The sequence below is a fragment of the Diprion similis genome, chromosome 11 (assembly GCF_021155765.1).
Source record: "Diprion similis isolate iyDipSimi1 chromosome 11, iyDipSimi1.1, whole genome shotgun sequence".
Taxonomy (NCBI): domain Eukaryota; kingdom Metazoa; phylum Arthropoda; class Insecta; order Hymenoptera; family Diprionidae; genus Diprion; species Diprion similis.
In genome coordinates, this window is record NC_060115.1 from 10062771 (window position 1) to 10082179 (window position 19409).

The 19409-nt window shown below is 35.1% G+C and overlaps 2 protein-coding genes across 4 annotated transcripts in view; both read left to right on the forward strand.

The window, feature by feature from the left end:
- The window catches only part of LOC124412159 (zinc finger protein 853-like), a 51935-nt gene extending 49147 nt beyond the window's left edge, over positions 1–2788 (forward strand). For all 3 annotated transcript variants that reach the window (XM_046891824.1, XM_046891827.1, XM_046891825.1), the window contains exons 10-12: positions 273–493; positions 589–733; positions 1770–2788. In XM_046891824.1, coding sequence (XP_046747780.1) covers positions 273–493; positions 589–733; positions 1770–1891 — 488 coding nt within the window. In that variant the 3' untranslated portion in view covers positions 1892–2788. The remainder of the gene's footprint in view (positions 1–272; positions 494–588; positions 734–1769) is intronic.
- A 12119-nt stretch (positions 2789–14907) lies between these two features.
- On the forward strand, positions 14908–17783 carry LOC124412346 (aminomethyltransferase, mitochondrial). The gene is made up of 5 exons (XM_046892136.1): positions 14908–15546; positions 16389–16729; positions 16813–17132; positions 17228–17310; positions 17402–17783. The coding sequence occupies exons 1-5, from the start codon at positions 15162–15164 to the stop codon at positions 17752–17754; spliced, it is 1482 nt and encodes a 493-aa protein (XP_046748092.1). The 5' UTR covers positions 14908–15161; the 3' UTR covers positions 17755–17783.
- Positions 17784–19409: the final 1626 nt, after the last annotated feature.

A 19409-nucleotide genomic window follows, 5' to 3' on the forward strand; every position in this document is an offset into this window, starting at 1 on the left:
ATAAGGAAAGTTTTACTTCGTAATTTTTCCAAACATCGAGATTTGAATTTTAGAAAAGAACAATTTTGGCAGACATGCATTGGATTTACTCGCGTTGCTCAGTTTCACAATTAATTATTAAGACTACCCGCGTTAAATAACTTTCTTCTAAATTCAACGATGAAATTCTCTATGCTTGTGCAATATTTCAACCCAGTGAAAATAATTTCTGGGCGTATCCTGCGCCATCGTTTTAATCCCCGAAGTAAAACTCTTTCACTTCTGTTAACCAGGTCTGCAAAATTCGGTATCGCCAAATCTATCACCGGCAGATATCGCGTCCTTGGCGGCGGCGATGCGCATGGGAAACAACGGTGACATGGGCGGTGGACCTCAGGGTTCCACGGGTCCTCAACAACAAAGTGTCCAAGGTCAAGTGCCGGAACAGACTCTCAGAATGCACCAGGCCGGGGCTCTTCTCCGTTCGCAGGCAGAGGCGGCTCTAAGACTCGCGGTAAGATGAACTTCCATACATTTTTTCAAACCCACCCGAAACCCACCCCTCAACTCACTGTCACTGACACTCACCTTTTTCCATTCGCTTTCCAGGTTTCGCAGGCAACTGCCGTGGCGGCCAGCTCTGGTACAGATATGAGACATCATTTGGGACAGCACAACGGTGGCGCATCTGGAATGCCCGGACACCATGGAAACCAACAACTTTCCCAGCAAGATAGTCTCTCCCCCGACTTGGGTGAGTGTCATTCTCAGACTCAATCGGTTTTTCCGATTCTCTTATACGATCGCGGTGTTCAACAGTCTCGACAAAAATTCATTTCCATTGGTCAGAAAGATTTTTTTTATACATGATACTAACAAGGAACATCTGTTTGGTGTTCCCCTCTGATTTCGTTGAGACTCGTGTATGTTGGAGAAAACTAGAGACACGTATCTTTTTTTATCTGCGGAAAAACGGTTTAAACGGATGAAAACGACCCCCAAAGATGGACACTCAACGGTGTGATTTCTTGACGCGCTTCATGTATTTGAATGAAACCAACACTGAAATGTTTTTTTAATGAACAGGACAACTTTAGCGTTAGTTTCATTCAAATCCATCAAGCGCATCAAGAAATCACCTCGTTGGGAGACACCAAACTGATGTTCCTTGCAAGAACAGATCGCTATTTAGCCACATATTAGCAGGATTTGAAGTTTCTTTTTACAAAATGCTTAGCGTTTTATTTGGAGAAATGATGGAAAATTTTTGCGGAAATTACTCCGGGATTCATCGGGAAAATCTCTTTTTATTTTACTATCAATTTGTAATTTTATCTTGAGAGTTTTATCTCTACGGCTCTTTCCGTATGTCTAAAACGACACGAAACGATTGTAGATGCATAATACTTCTCATGAATTTTTTTACGATATTTGGAGAAAGCTTTTAGATCCGTATCAAAACTTGTTGATTTTGAACACTGGTCTCTTAAGACTAAATCAACCCTAAAATCAACTACAATCACTCCCCTGGTTACTCCTGAAACTTTGTTCAAATCTGACGACGTTGTTTATAATTATGTCGTCGACCGACAAATTTCTTAAACAAAGTTAAAAAATTTTGGTCGAATAATACTTTTTAGAGACGATATTGTCACCGTAGTGGGTAAACTCGGTGTAAATCTTCTTTCTCTGCGGTTGTTTTTGATGCGTTAACCATCTCCTGTCGAATTATATAACGGAGAAGAAATAAAATAATTTAAAAAACATGAATGATTGATGAAATTTTGCAGGTGAAGCGCTGCGATTACAAGAGCAACGCTTGGAGCAGGCCTTGCGATTGCACGGTGACCCTCGAGCGCTGGGTTTCACCCTCCAGCACGTTGTTAACCAGCAAAATAACCAGCAACCATGAAAATTCAGCTACTACTGAGACGAGTGGACCCCTTGGACGGGCGAACAATCCTTCAATCCTGCGAAGAAAGACCACCAAGAGCGTACGACGACTTCCGACGAGCAGATTCAGCAGAGTCTGTTGACGCAAGAACAGAACCCAACATCAGCTGACGTTACCGAGATGCCAGACAGAGGCGTGAAACGGAAGTTGGACGATATGGGGGATAACGGAAACGGTGCGTAGGCCTTTGCTTCGTGAGGAAATTAAAAACGGAAAGAATCGCGAAGACACCGGAATCGGAAGAAGCCGATTTTGTCCTGTTGTTCGCGAAAGGATCGAAACGCAACGTCCAAGTGCGGTCAATTGAAAATTGCTCGATGTCTCAGCAGTACTCGTTATTGATAAAATATAAACGAAAAACAAGCGGAGAACGAAGAGAAAATAGTTTCTCGAATAAAAATTCAAAAAGCAAAAAACCACATTCACACACAGACAGACTCCAAGATGTGATGAAGTGATTTATTGTACGATAAAAACGCGTCGAGCCACGTTAAAAAGGACATTTTAAAAAAATGCAGATTTCATCGTGGCTCACTGTCAGTGAAAGACTAGTAAGTTCGTACGGTAAGATTTCTTTTTTCATCTCGACAGGTTTTCGAAGTTGAGATCCTGTTGCGGCTCGATTTCCTGGCATATGTAACCGCATCAATAATTAACGATTCAGAGATATTGAGAGTTACACACGGTTTGAAACCGGGGATGAAAAAAAAATCGTTCTACGCAAAATCTTACTTTTATAGATATAACGTGACCGTCGCAAGTCCCGTTAAATTTCCCGTATAGCAAAATGAGACAAAAGAAATTGAATAAATAAAAAGTTGTAATAACAATCATCATATACTTGTATCCTATACTGTGAAAAAAATGCTTCAGATGTTTCCGTATAAACGTAAATAAAGTACCTCGATAGGGGTCAGGGAATATTTGCAAGGGTCTTGCGACGCGACATGATAATAAATATATAAAATATATAGTTAATGTGACGAGTCAAATGATGAAACAAAGGTCAAACGGGCGACCTTTTTTTATCGACGGGCTCAGCAAAACTATAAAAGCCAGAACTTGAGGTTCCCTAAATCTTACTTTAATTTTAATTAAGGATCGTAAACTTTAGGTATATATATAAATATAAATATATATGTATATATATAAAAATATATATCTATATATATATAAATATATATATATATATATTATTATAATAATATTAATAATGATGCAACATACACATATATATACACGTACACGTGTGCTCGGCGTAGCACGAAAACTATTAGTTCGTAAGCAAACAAACAAAATAATATTATTATTATTACGAGGAAGAATAAAAAAAAAATAACAGTTATATATAAATATATATATTTGAATATATATATATATATACACATACGAAATATGCAGATCGTAAGTGTGAAAGATGAAGGGAGAGAATGTAAGAGAATGAGTGTGCAAGTAAGAGTAAATAACTAAATGCTACATATTATATATAAATATTATAAATAATAAATATAGGGTTTATGAGACTAGGGTAGTTAGACGGAAAAATATGCAGCGAGATACACGCGCACGCGCAACAAAAAGAAAAAAAATTAGGTGAAAATCTTTTTCGAAAAATGCGTTTGAGAATGTTTGAGGTGAATCTGAGGTCCTGTGATCGTTAAAAAAAAACTAAGGGAAAAAAAAGAATTAAAAAAAAAAAAAAGAACAAGATATTTTCTTATTTCAAAATAACGTCTAAATAAACACGTATAATTGCATAACTATTATTCATATTTTCATTTCAATTGCAATACATAAAATATATGCATAATTATAATTACGTTCTCGCAATATATTTGTAGAGGAAATTTTTATAGGCTTATAACGCTTATATTATATGAAAAATATTCTTCCGTCGGTTCGTTATCGCTGATCAATCATTCGATTTTTTATTTATCAATTTTTTTTTCTTTCGCCATTTTCATTTCCGGTGGTATTTCGTATACGAATAATGAGATGAAGATTAAAGAAAAAAAAAAAAAAAAATGCAACGGAAACAATACATAGATGATTTAAAGAAGAAGATTAATAATAATAATAAAAAGAAAACATACGTTGACAATATATTATATACGTTTTATTTTCAAGCAATCGCAGACTGAGGAGCGCGGAATGAATGGAAACCATACGAGTGATATATACCGAATACTTTTCTCACTTTTTTGATATTTTCAATAATTTTTAACACTGTGAGGTGAAAAGTAATAGAGAAAATATAAGTCAAAATATATTATTTCATTTCTTGCAGTATATAATAAGAGAGAAGACATTTGCTTCTCACTTTTGTGTACATACACATGTAAGGAATTTTCACGGTATGAGAAACTCTTGTTTATAATTTTCTTTAACGATCGTCACGTGAAGGAATATATAAATAACGAAACAACAGAATACAACCCCCACCTTGAAGAGAATAAGAAAGAACCACGGGGAGTTATCCGAAAGAGACAAAAATCGCTAAAAATTCATCGACAAAGCTACCATATGATGGCCGTGTGATAACGATCTCTGCATCGGTGTAAAACTGGTACGAAGAAAATATGCTTTCACTTGAAAATTCTAGGTGTGCGCACATTCGCACGCGATATCAGGCATTGGAGAGAAGTTTATTCATTCGGCATTCCAAGTTACGAGAAAATTTAAACATGATATAATAATTTCATATCACTGCAGCTTCTGAATTGAATTATTAACGTACATAGATATGTGAAATTAATTCCACAGTTCCAGTTTTACACTCGGATGCAGATGCCAATTTATCGCAGGTCTTTCTTTGATAAATATTTCCGTTACAGTGCGTTTTTCCTCATACTAATTAGTGTAAATACACAATACGAAGCATACTACAATTACAATAGCTTAAACAGGAAAAAAAAAAAAACATAATAACTTACACATAAAAAAATAGGTTAGTTTATATGTACATATACCTAAAGCCGGGTGAGTGTTCACCCTCGCCCTGCCACCACGCAAAAAATATTCCGCAAAGCCTTAGTTCCCTGGGCCAAAAAAGAAGAGATTCAAAAAAATCACAGCGAACGAAATTTCCATATTGCAAAAGGTGCGCGCACGTGATCCGTTTGCATCCGTACAACAGTTTTTTACTGTCGGTATAAAAAATAAACTTCACCGCCAAGGGGTTCTCGGGTGCGGAAATGTTTTCTTTTCCGAACTTTCCGTTTTTCGTCTTTTCCGTTTTTCACTCAGTACACAAAATATACACATGCATACACATCTACACGAATTATCACAGCCTTGCGATGGATTGTACAGCTATAATGATAGATTTTAAGCCGACACTTTCACACTATATATCATGCACCACTGGCCTCTCCACACGATAATAGGGACCAAAATTATTTTCTCAAAAAAACCAGCAAAAACTAAAATAACAACAAATTGCGTAATTTGAAATCTTTACTTTCGGATTAAAGACAAACAAGATCTGTATCTCTCCGTCTCTGGGAAAAATAATAATAATAATAACAATAATAATGATAATAATATACAGATTAATCAAAATTGCCAACAGTTTGCGTTCAAGTTTTATTTCAACTGAGTCTTTTGCCGTAAGACTACGTGAAAGATATACATGCATAATTTTGCATACTAATTATAATTAACTCTCTGAGAATTAGTTTATTTGTTTTTCATTTTATTTTTGTTTTTTTTTTTTAATATTATCTCAACATCGCTAAGATATCTTTCCGCGATTCCGTCGATGGGAATTTATACGTTATACATAAATGAGAAAATAAATAATGCAAATTTTCTCATTGGCTTTCTGTAATATAAAATCAACTAAAATTTATGATCGGTCCCTAGAATTGAAGAGAAAGAAAAAAAAAATAACCAATCAAAAACACAACGTTGAAACATTTGAAAACTGCTATAAACAAGTAAAACATTTTTGACCGGGACTCGAGGCGTAACATCGTAAAATTCAGTTCTGTTACTGATTTTACGAAGTTTGTCTCGCTCCCCCCCGAACATGTAAAATACTTAAAACACAATAGCTTGTAGTGTATGTTCTGTAATCAATGATAAAAGGTAAAAACAAAATATAGGCGACCATCTTTGCTCCGCTGGGATGGTCGTCGAAAAAAATCACAAAAAAATTTACAAATATATTGGTTTACATATGCCCGTAAGTGGGCTGGTCTCGCAGTTTTTAGTTTTTTCAAAGCGCTCGGTTCGCGATCCGAAATAAAGGTGATTAAAAATAAAATAAAAGAAACAGCGATAAAAAGTTTGCAGGTTGTGATCGTGGAAAGGTGCGAATAATCGCGCCTTGATTTAATCGAATTGCACGAGGCAATAACGCGAAATACAGATACGATCGATCTAGATCGTATACGAAGCAGAGTGCGAAACGGTGCCGAATCAATCGATGATGAGATGAACTCATGAAAAATATACAAAGCTGCGAAAACCGGTCCTATAATATACAATAATCTTAATCTCTCCATGTAAATTTGCTAAATGTTAAATAACTAATGAAAAATTAATGCCATAGCCCGGATGCACTGGTGTATACTCCCAGTGCATACACACTCACAAATACGACTCGACTTCAATAATAAAAGTGAAAAAAATATGCAAACGATGATATATATAGACATATATATATATACTCATCTTGTCAACAGTAATACAAGAATATACAATCACAGACTCGATTCAATAACAATACATGTATAAATATGCCCAATTACATGCAAGATAGCCCTGATCAAAAGCGCGACCAAATGCTTTTTACACACTCATACATCACCAGAAATCGGAGGACGTCGAGGAATACAGTTTTATCGCATACACACACCCTGGTGTTGCGGTGTATCTATCCTTGACCCTCCACCCATACACACGCACACACACGCACTCACACGCACACAGGAAACACACAATTTACGGATATGTAAAGACAATTGATTTTGTAAATTATTCAAAAACAAATCAACAAGAACAAAACAAAAAATCTCCATCAACGATCCAAATTATCATCACTTTTCGGTGTATGTACGACCATAGAAAGTAGTAGAAAAAAAAAAAAAAAAAAAAACCGAGTACGTTTTTTAATTCTGGAAAATAAAAATTCATTACCACGATAATCGCGGATTCGATTTGGAAAATGATGAAAAATTCGATTATTTCGTTACGGATATTTATATTATTTCGTTGAAAAGTCAATTTATTGCTTAATTTCATTTTATTTTCTTCTCTAATACAGAATTTAACGATATAATTATCACCCAGCACAATTTAAACATATATTCATATATATATGTATACTCGTATACTATACGTACATTATACACGTATGTAGAAAAAGTATATTAACCCGGAAATGACGACATAGCGATTTCTTTTCAAAGGAACAAAAGCTATGTATATATAACGATCACCGATTGCGACGATGCATATGAAGCTGTGCACAAGCAGCCTGCACCCACAACTGTTTTTCTGCAGTTAACAGTTGCACAATCTGTTAAACATAAACAGGCGAACAAGCATAAGAAACTGAACAAAAGAAAGAAGAAAAAATAAATAAAACAAAAAAACGAAGTATAATAAATAATAAATGAATTTCTTTTCGATCGGGTTTGATTTTTTAGTGGAATAATCTTATACAATGAATATGTAATACGCAGCATAAAAACCGACAGTCTAGCAGAGCGAGCACCTCGCGGTACGCGTTTTCACGCGCTGCCGATCTGAGCCTCTGCACGTTTATAAACCGGAATAAGTTGTTTAAATATTCACTATAATAATAAACTATAGATACGTAAGATGGTGGGCCCCTGATGGTGTCTATACAACACCTGTCGCAGACATCCCCCTTTTTAATTCTTTATCCTGCAATCCGCGCAGCTGATAGCAATCGGAATTTATTAATACTAGATGAAAAACAGAGAAAATACAGAAAAAAAATCACATTTTTCTTTCCCACTTCTCAGCGACTTACTTAATATCAATTGGAGACGATAATCTTAAATTACATTGATCAATAAATATTTCTTAAAGTTTTGTTCCTGTTGCAAAACTGTTTCATTCAAAGTCTAGATCTGCGGATGACTAATGAAATAAAAGGTCGAATTCGTTCATTAAAATACAGAAATTGGTATATTTAAAATATACAAGAAATTCGTAACAAAATACGCAAAGTAAAACTTTTTCAATGTATACATGTCTCTCTGTTAATTGACCGTCATGATAGTTAAATACGTGTAATAATTGAAATAGATGAACGATCCATGGGGCCCACTGTATTTTTTGCCATAGGTAACTGCGACTTAAAATTTAGCATGATAATTGCAGTGCCGTCTGGCAAAAAATTTCTTTTCAGAATATTCTGAAAGTTTTTTTGTTGATACGAGAATGTTTTCTTTTCTGTTTTTTCCTTCGCATACGAGTCTGAGTTAACCGAGTTCCCAAAGATTGCTGGAATGCAATCGAAATATCATATCATCAAAAATCACTGTATTCGGCGACAATGACGCTAGTCATATTAGTAAAATATCGTTATAGAAACAAAAAGCAATCAAAAATGAATTTAAAAACAAAACACTGCACTTCCACCCAGCAAGGAAATAATGAAATAGTCAAAGTCCGCTAGTGAGTGCTTCTGTAAGGGATTTCGTTACAGTAACAAACATTATCAATATGCAACAATCAATTAGTGCTATACGTATAGAGAACAGTATAAAAGTTAACCGATAAATAATTGTATAATTATGTAACTAAGTACAGGATTTTTCAGTGTCTGCTTGCAACCGCGTTTTTTCAAACAACGAAAAAAAAAAAACAACAACAACCCACCTTTATTTTTCACATTAAATAAAAGAAAGAAAACCCCGGTTCTAAATGGCCTAAGAAAAATATACATATATACTACTTAATGTACGTCGCTGTCAAATGCATCACCGCAAAAAGTAAATTAACAAAAAAAAAAAAGAATACGAACTTCCAACGAATTACTTTTTTCTCACAAAACCTCGAGTCTAATTAAGATGTTGGTAAATGTATAAAAAAAATCAAAAAATCATACAAAAAAAAAAAAACCACAAAAAGAATCGCCCCCTCTAAAAAAAAAAAAGAAAAAAAAAACCATACACAAAAAAAAAACAAAAAAATGCATACAGTAATAATCATTGCAAGATGTTTACATTTTGGAGAATTTTAAGCCTTTTTTCAAATCCTTTCCATACTATACGCATAATATATTATACGAATAATATGATAATAAGTGTATTAAGTGTGTAGCCTAGCCAACGTGTATTCAATAGAGATGATCGTAAATATCTTAAACGCGTACAGCCATATTTAAACAATGTTAAATACCAGTGTCAATATTAATAAACAGGATTGATTTTAGCGCGGAAGCACCCACTACGGAGGTAAATAGAACTCTACTCAGATTCGGATCGGAGTGCTCTCGAACATGGCACCCATCTTGAACAATTGTTGTTGCGTAGTCTAAGACTTAAAATTAGTTTCCATTTTCTATTCGATCTCCCCTCTTTATTGCCAATTCCGACGAATGATGTACCTACGTAGAAATTGTTACAGAGCTTTTTTTCACCGTTTAAGGTGTAACGAGATTCGTAATTCAAGAATTTTTCTTCCGAGCGACGGTTAGTTCGTCATTTCATATTTGTCTAAAAGAATAGATCAACTTCGGTCTGATTTAATGTTTCAAGATGGCGTGTCCTGGTTTTCGGAGATTTGTTTAAAACACAGCGTTGCGTTATGTCACTTACAACGTTGTTTTACCACAATACAACCATCCCCACCACCCCTTCAATACAACCCTCCCTCTGCCCCCCTAATTCTACTCATACGTTCTTGTTTGTTCGTTATTATGTGTGTAGGCGCGCCCCTTTTTGTGCCCTCTGCCCGGAGAAACGTGACGAACGGTTTGACAGTTTGGCGAGAAAAATTTATAGGAATCAAAATTTAAAATTCTTTAGTCGATAAGCCAATTTAGCCAGCGTAAGACGATTGTCATGACTTACGATCGTGTAAGTCCTGTGGTGTTTGGAAAAAAATTAAGATAAAGTTTGACGCGATTGAATATCGAGTTCGCTAGCGAGGCGTGATTGGCATGCTTGTCACGCACTTATATGGGGCGCGCAAATTACTAAACGTTCCATTTTAAATAATTTACGTACAGTTACATCAAAGCAAAGTAATGTTGATTTTGGCGTATAGCAGCTCGTCACAGCTGTTGTATCTGCATATGACGGAGAAACCTGTGCGAGTTAGCTGTCGATGTTTTAAGGTATTCATTAAGTTTCCTCAAAGTCCCCTTTTGGGCAAACACACTGGCGAATTTCCGGTCCCGTATTCCCGATAATTGAGAATGATTAGTAGTTGAAGAAATTTTGAAAATGAGATGAGTGTGAAATGAAACACAAGAAAGGATAAAAATTGTTCGAAATTCCATTCTAGTCAAAAAAACGGTACAAATATACCGAAACTTTTTAGCTTTAGTATATAGGCTGAAATCGATACTTATGTATAGATATTGCGAAAAGACGTCTCGACCTGTTGGCGTGTATTTCCATTGTAATCGTATACGATAAACTTTCGATTTGTGTAAAATGTAGCGGTCGAAAATTCTTAATCAGGGTTTACGGGACCATAACTAAAATATCCATGTTGACAAAGAATAGCCTTTTTTTTAATTTGTTGTATATTTATCGACTGGGAGCTATAACTGATACTTTTTCAATGGATGAACGGTGCGAATGAAGTTTGAAATTGTGAATTTTATATTATGAATCACCAATCAATTGCCCAGGCAGTGGAGGCTTAGAATTTATCGTTTGAAAACACATCATACGCTAGCGATAAAAAAACCTTCCAATCAAATCAAAAATACGTCCAAACAATGTCACATAATTCACGTTGATCCTATGCTATTGTAGAAATTTTGAATGCAACAGGCCCAGAGAATAGCATCAAATTATACGATTAGATTGTACGAAGGAATTACTGACAAAAATTCTTTGCCTGGGTAATATTTTAATTTTTTTGTTTGCCATTTTTTTTCTCCGATTTTTCGATAGGTCTGTTAACTACAATATACAATGATTAATATTAAGGCAATTGAAAGCGTATTTTAGTAATATTTGGTAAATTTCGCTAATAATTATCGTCGCATTAAAAACTACATTTCGAGATTTTTTATATTTATACAATATGAACATGTACGTAACCTACGTAAATAATTTTGTTAGGTTAAGTATTGATGTTTTTTTTTTTTTTTTTTTTTTTTTTTTAATTGCTATGTCATTCAATTAGTCTTAATTCGTGTTAAAATTTTGTTGAAGGTTAAGAAGGCATGCCGCGTGAATTTGGGAATAAGAAAAAATTGAAATGGTGTACGCTAGTGTTTTTTTTTTTTTTTGCAACATTGCACGCGGCAAGTCTACTTTAACTGTGCATATATGACTGAATGTTCTGTAATCAGTAATAATTAAAGTTCCACATGATTTATCCAATTTACGTTTTTCGCATAACGTTCGAGGTAAAACTATGGTAATAATAATAATAACAACAATTATTATTATCCTTTGGAAAACTGAGAAAAATTTTATATTACATAGTATGCAAGATGTTGGGCTTGTTCAACTTTTGTCTTGTTATTTTTCTTGGTTTCTTTATACATTGTTTTTAAGTTCCTAGACTTATCATAATATCGTTCAAACTAACTGTACAAGTACATATATATATATATACAATTATAAAAATTGATAATAATAATTAGACTGATAGAAATGATAATAATTTGAAAGACGAAGTAGAAAGAAAAAAAGGAAGAGAAAAATTGAAGTTATGTTTGCTAGTCAAAATTGGTTAATAATTCAGAATCAAGTTGAGAATTATTTATGTAAGTTTTTATTTGAACTGCATGTGGGAAAACTATAATTACTACGGTTCTTTAGTTACTACTTTTAGGTTCGGTGTAATAAATTATAAATAATTGATTTATATTACGGAGCGTGTATAGATAAAACTGCATAATTACGAGTTTAACAACCATTAATGCGTAATGACATGCTTGGGTTAGCGCGAACTCTTTTGTAAGCACTTGTCTTCATTGTTTACATACAATATGTTGTTTACTTGACGTGATATTCTAGTTTCATCATGTGTTCTGTACAATATTTTATTTTTCGTACATATTACTCTCTTCATATTTTAGTTCATCACTAGCTAGTATATACATGTATACTATACGTTGCTAATACCAACATTTACGATGTTAAAATACGCTGACGATTGTCATATATATATACACAGAACAAGGACCCGTGCATTTACACATATATATATATATATATATATATATATATATGATTAGTATAATAACGTAATTGGACAATTTTCGGGAAGACTTTGATTACGTTTATTTCAAACTATACATGCAATTATTGCCGAATCCTTACTGACGTGCCAATTATAATCGAAAAATTATTATCGCTTAAATGAACGAAAGTTACTTATACGGTTAAATTGTTTTTTGCCAATTGAAACGAACTGCAAATTAATATAAATTACCTTATACGCAATTTTCAAATTCGAATATAGTTTGCACAGTAAGGCTATTATAAACTTGCATATTGACATATTGTAATATACATTTAGTCTCTTTCGGTTACGAGTGAGCTCCAAGAGTTGAACGTTGTTTAAGAGAGAGAAAGACAGGAAGATGGAATGAAATATTAAGATTAAACGTCGATATTAGGCAAAGCAAATACGCAGGAAGGAAATAAATTCGAAATTCAAAGTTCCAAAACATTTTGTAAATAGGCACTTCTAATTACTGTAAACACTAGGCAATGTTTAGGCTAATGTGCGAAACAATTGAATATTCAAAAACGTAGACTAAGATCAAATTCAGAGTCTGGGGTTGTAATTAAGGCTACCGTTTCGATGCAATTTCTATCCAAATTTTCTCTCTTTTGACGGGGACAAAATTTCTGTAAGATATATACAATAAATATCAAATTTTACATGTGGCATTAAACGTATAGAAACTAAGTTAGGCTTAAAATTACGATTGTATGAAGAAAAAGTTAAAAAAAAAAATTCGAAATTTCGGAAATGGTAGCTGCACCTCGGCTCGTCTAAAATTAAGAGATTAGAAATTATGGAAATGATGAAATTAAGAACAACTAATACTAAGTGGACTAGAATCGCAACCGATGGGCATTATGAAGATATAAAAAAAAAAAAAAAATAAGAAAAAATCGTGGAGCGTCTTTTTCAAAAAGCGTCCAAAATTGTACCTATTTTCATTTGATAAATTATTATATTATATTATATTATATGTGTGTATATATATATATATATATATAATATATATATGTATGTATATACATATATATATATATATATATGTATGTCTATATACGTATATATATATATGTATAGATATATATGATGACGATGACTAATTATTATTACATAAAAGTTATATCTATATTGGAAGTGACGTATTCAGTCGTGGTTATGCATATACATATGTTAGCTAAGGCAAAAAAGAAGAAAAAAAAATTAGACAAAATTATCGACAGAAAGATGAAAAATTCAATTAATGATTGTACATTGTATGTCAACAAGAATGTGACAAAAATGAGAGAAAAAAAAATAGTAACATCCCCCCCTCGAAAAAAAACACAACAAAAAACTTGAAAAAAAAAAACTCATAATAATTACTAAGATAAAATTTACGTTCCACGTTTGAATTTGTAAATGAAAACGATCGTATTCGGTGTTCTTATTGTTTTTGTATATCGTTTGAGAATATTATAATGGCCCTGGACGATATGTGTTTGTATGATAGTAGCTGGAAATTGGTTATTCAAAAAAAAACAAAATTCTGTAAAAATATCTCGCGCGTTCCAGGCAGCTAAAACTCAAAAATTGATTCTTGGTGTTCGATTTTTTGTTTGTAATCTTCGACACTCTAGGATTAGCTGAGTACAAGAATTTGCGACCTATACAGTTTAGGAATTCAAATAACATTAGCCTAATTTTTTATATCGTAACCGTTCGAAAAGAGCCAAACCGGGACAAGCGAAACTTTTCTACAAATAAAGTAAATTAAAACACGTCGCGTGAATTTTTTTTTCGAACGGTTATCGCTTCACTCAACACTACTAAATACTTTATACAGTAATTCTACCGTTTCCATGAAACCAGTGTGAATGGATGATGAAGTAAAACGTGATTTAAGGGAAGAACTAAAGCATACATTGTCGAACTGTTGGTACATTCTGCGTTCAGTAATACGATAATGAAAAAACAAATAACGAAAAGAAAGAAGAAATACACTTTGTTTATTGTTTCTCTGTTCAACGCATTATATTAATATTGTCATTGATGACTATTATTATTATTATTATTATTATTATTATTATTATTATTATTATTATTATTATTATTATTATTATTATTATTATTATTATTATTATTATTATTATTATTATTATTATTATTATTATTATTATTAATAATATTATTAATATTATTAATATTATTAATATTATTATTATTATTATTACTTTTATTATTATTATTAATAATAATTATTATTATTACATGGTATAATAAAAATTTAATAAGCAATTGAATAACCGTGCTTTTTTTGCCTTCGAATTTCATCCGCATAATCGTGTAAGTATATAATATTCCGATGACAATATGTGTATAAACACTGTATAGATTATAGACTATTTGAAAAAAATATATAAATATCTTTACGGCCGTGGTACTTGTTACATAAATCTCTTGCTTCGTATATGACGTTATTGGCAATCGACACAGATAAGACTTTGTTTTTCTCCGTGTTCTTCTCGACTGCATATCATTACAGACGAATAAAACGGCCGACGATTCTCCGATACAACATTGCATCGTTCGATTGCATTGATTCGACCGCGTATCATTATCATAGCGAGTTTGTTGCACTACGACCCTTGCTATTCGTCTATTGAAAAATACGGATTTAAGTGTAAGAAGTACCGCGTTGTCCACAAGATTCATGTAACTTCATTCCCACCACTATTCTAAGCGATATCTCTGTCGTATCGCCGGCGAGATGTCAGAGGTTTCATTAGCCGTTTGGGAACTGACGAGCGTGCGTCATAAGTGCGCGAAAGACTAATAAAAAAATAAAATGTTCCGTGTGACCAGAATTGCGGGGCAACCTGACGTGAGAGTTTTTCAATTCAACAACGAGCTTCGCAGATTATGCAGTGTTGAACATTTAAAATCAAAGAATCTGGTACCCTTTTCGACGAACAAGTGCTACTGTTTAAAGTACGCTCGCAACCTTAGCTCGGCCAGACATTTATCGTTTAAAATACATGAACGTTCTTTATTCGGATCGAGTTCTCATCTTTTTGTCAATAAAAATCTTTCACCAGGGCACGAGATTAACAAACGCGCTAATTGCACGAGGCTGCTGTGCACCTGCAACGCCTATCTCATCAACAAGTCGTTTTCGACGAAAAGTGAACCACGAAAAACCTGTCTCTACGATCTACATGTTGACTATCATGGTGAGTATTTTGCAATAAATCCTGATATCGATAGCTAAGATCGAAACGGGCGTAACCCACTACTTTTTCAATTTGGGGAATGAGTCGGATGTTCTTCATTATTGGTGCATACGCCCTTGTGGTAGTAGAATCATCAATTACTGAAGAACTATGGGTTACGCTGATTTGGTTCTTAGCCCTTGATATGAGACTATGCGGTCGTACGATACAATAATAATGAAATTCGTATCGTGAGTTTAGTCGAGTACTAATCGCGTGATGAAGGGTGATTCTGCACTTGCTAGATATTCTGGCTACTGTGATTTAAGGATAACGTAGAGGAGACTGCCTCGTAGGAATCTTATACGTGTGTTAGCTTATTGTCAAATGATTTGACCGGCGGAATTGGTAATATTCTCTAAAAATAACTAAAACCGATATTATTCACTGCAGGATGATAAAACTCCCACGATGTGCGCGCTCACGGCACGTCAATAAAGCGCCAGACCCGCCACTTTGAATGCTTAAGTACACTTGTTGATGCAGTGCGGCTGAAGTATCCATGCATTGCCATTTCACAATGGCTCGGAAAAATAGTCAAATAAAATAATCACGACAACTGGGAGTTTTTCTTTTTAAAAGTAAATTGCATAATGCATCTAATTTACTGACACTTGGAAAAACTTGGGGTCATTTTAGTCTCGAAAATATGGTTTGAGAACTACTGTCATTTATTCTGTAAGAAGTAGGAATGATAGGTACCTTGACGCCAATTTAATGTCTTGATGATCAAGCATTGCCGATTGTCATGTCTGTGAAAATTGTTGAATATTTCTGTGACTAAATCTACGTTCTGATTTCAGGAAAATTGGTCGATTTTGCAGGATGGCTTCTTCCTGTTCAATATAGAGAAGCAATTGCGATTTCCCACCAGCACACGAGAACGGCCGCGTCTCTCTTCGACGTTGGACACATGTTGCAGACTCGTGTATCGGGCAGACACGCTAGTGAATTTTTGGAATCGTTAACACCGAGCGATCTTAAAAATCTGCCCATCGGAAAAGCGGCTTTGACTGTTTTTACGAACGACAAAGGAGGTATACTTGATGATCTCATTATAACCAAGGATGGCGAAGACAAATTCTTCGTTGTTTCGAACGCGGGAAGACGCAACGAAGATAGCGAGCTTCTTCTGGAACAACAGGTGCTTGATGGATATGACAATGAGAGTCGTAGTAGGTAACAAAGAACTTGCATTGTAAAAACTAAAAACGTTTATGTTTACAGAAAAGATTCATTTCTCACGGCAAAAAAGTTTCCTTGGAATTCCTCGACCCGCTAGATCACGGACTCGTCGCCCTCCAAGGGCCGAAGGCAAGCAAAGCTCTTCAAAGTTTCACGACGATAAATCTAAGCGACCTGAAGTTCATGCAAAGCGTGAAAACTGATTTTTTTGGAAACCAAATCAGAATATCACGATGCGGTTACACGGGGGAAGATGGTTTCGAAATATCGTTACCTCAAACGATAGCAAGGCAATTTGTCGAGGCGATACTCAGTGCCGGGGACGTCAAATTAGCTGGTTTAGGAGCGAGAGATAGCTTAAGGTGCGGGAACATTCTTTACCAATAATTTTCCTCCCTTTTACATACATGTACTCATAATGATTTCGATTCGTTTTTGATGATTGACTGACGCGCAGATTGGAAGCCGGCCTTTGTCTTTACGGACACGACATAGACGAGACAACAACACCGGTGGAAGCTGACTTAACGTGGGTGGTCGGTGAGTATAAAATCAGTCCAATTTTTTTCTCGTTTTATGCTAAGCAAAAATTTTTATACTAACATGGAACAATTTGCTTTGTTATCCGAAGCGAAACGCCGAAGGGCTGAGAAGAACTTTCCTGGGGCAGAGAAGATATTGCTCCAAATCACAACAAAGCCGTCACGTAAGCGCGTCGGGCTTCTCGTAGGACAAGGACCCCCTGCGAGAGCAGGAGCTGCAGTTTTAACACCCGAGGGTGAGTCCGTTGGAAGAGTGACTTCTGGAGGGCCAAGTCCTACCCTCGGTCGACACATTGCCATGGGCTACCTACCTTTGAACCTATGTCACTCAGGATCTGGCGTCCTCGTAGAGATTAGGGGAAAAACCTACAAAGCTTCGGTCTCAAAAATGCCCTTCGTTAAGACGAATTATTACACAGGCAAAGCGAGCGCCGGCTTTTGAGATTCATTGTTGGAGCACGGTGTGAAAATTGATGATTCAAATGAAATGACGGGCAGTATGTACCAACGTCCGATATTGTAGGATGAAAGAGAAGTTGCATATCGTTGGGTACAACGTACCAGTGTTGCCTGGACCTAGGGCCACATTGGATATGAATCGTGGTGTACATGCGGAGTGAAAAGTTATGAACATTAAACAAACTGTGAGAATATTTATTTGAATTATACATCATTTACCACATCGTCAAGGGTATGCAGTACTCGTACATTTACCGACTGAGCAGACAAACTCTTTCTTATCATCGTTTAATCATTCAACAAATTAACGGGAACGGTTAAAATATCGACGATGGTCGCTCTCTTGTAGCAGAACTCAGGAAAGTCACTCATATCCAGAAAATCATTGAAAAAAAATATTCAGTTTTCTGACATGTGTTACTAGTTTTGCATTTCTCTCATTTCTGAAGACATAGTGTCCATGGACGAGAAACTGTCCACCATTCTGAAAAGAATGAAAAATCGAATAAGCCATCGTAGAGCTATTTTTATGCAATAATGAATTCAGTATATAAGAACTAAGAATTATAATAACTCCGTCAATAAATGACGCTGAGCGAAACGTTCCTGAATTGGTGCAGTTGCCGCGCGTCTTAACTCTTCATAAGGCGCATCAGCTTTCGGAGCGCCTAAAACGAAGTAAATGAGTGTTTATGAATTACCAGTTTTATATCATTCATGTGATGTTCAACTTTGGTTAGAATTTCAGTTGATTCAAACAAAGAAATGGCTTTACGATAAGTTCTGTACCACAGATGGTATTTGTACCTGTACAATACGCCACGATCAGTAACTCTAGCAGGCGAGTGGGGTCCGTGCAGACCCCGACAAAATTTAATGACTGATGAGCGAAATGAATAAAGAAAACAGCGCACCAACGTAGGCAATGTAATGTCCCTGGGAAGTGGCAGGTATTGCGTACGACAGGGCCGGGAATTTTTTGTAGTGTGAAAGGAATAGAAAGCCTGGGGTCTCTACGACCCTCACGCACCTAATGAGATGAATTGGACTACCTATTTGCTTGCTCACTGCGAGAAAGCTGACATCAAGACGTATTTAAGGTTGTGGAATAACGTCACCTTCGATCAATTTTCGGCACACAGATTTATAATTATACGAGGGAAGTTGAAATTCAAGATAAATAAATTGTGGTGACACGGCCTGTAGTTTTTCGATTACTCTATTTTACATGACGGGCGACATACCCTTGCCTATCATTTCAGGAACTATATTTGTACACGCGCTGATGATATGTTCTCTCGTTCGACGAGAGATGTTCAGGTCAGTGAAAAACCATTCAGCATTTGCGTGGGGTTTCATTGAGATGACCCCTTTGGATATTGTGTGTCGTAAAGTGAAATATTCTGTAGGGTAATGGAATGAATTCAAATTGACTTGACAAATTGAGGAGAAATATCGATGGTGTACGGTGGTGAGTCGCTGCAAGCAACGCATGGGAAGTTACAGCCAAAAATAAGCTTTTGATTTGATCGAGTTTGCTAATGCTGGTATTTTCTCCGTAATTTCTCTGCTGTTGGTCCTACGCTCTTTTTGCTGTGGTTTCCGTGTTCCTGTGGGTGCAATTGATCTGGAGAGGGT

Coding starts and splice junctions, on each gene's coding strand:
- LOC124412346 (XM_046892136.1), top strand. CDS start 15,162: ATGTTCCGTGTGACCAGAATTGCGGGGCAACCTGACGTGAGAGTTTTT. Junction 15,547..16,388: donor TCTACATGTTGACTATCATG/GTGAGTATTTTG, acceptor TTCTGATTTCAG/GAAAATTGGTCGATTTTGCA. Junction 17,133..17,227: donor GGAGCGAGAGATAGCTTAAG/GTGCGGGAACAT, acceptor ACTGACGCGCAG/ATTGGAAGCCGGCCTTTGTC.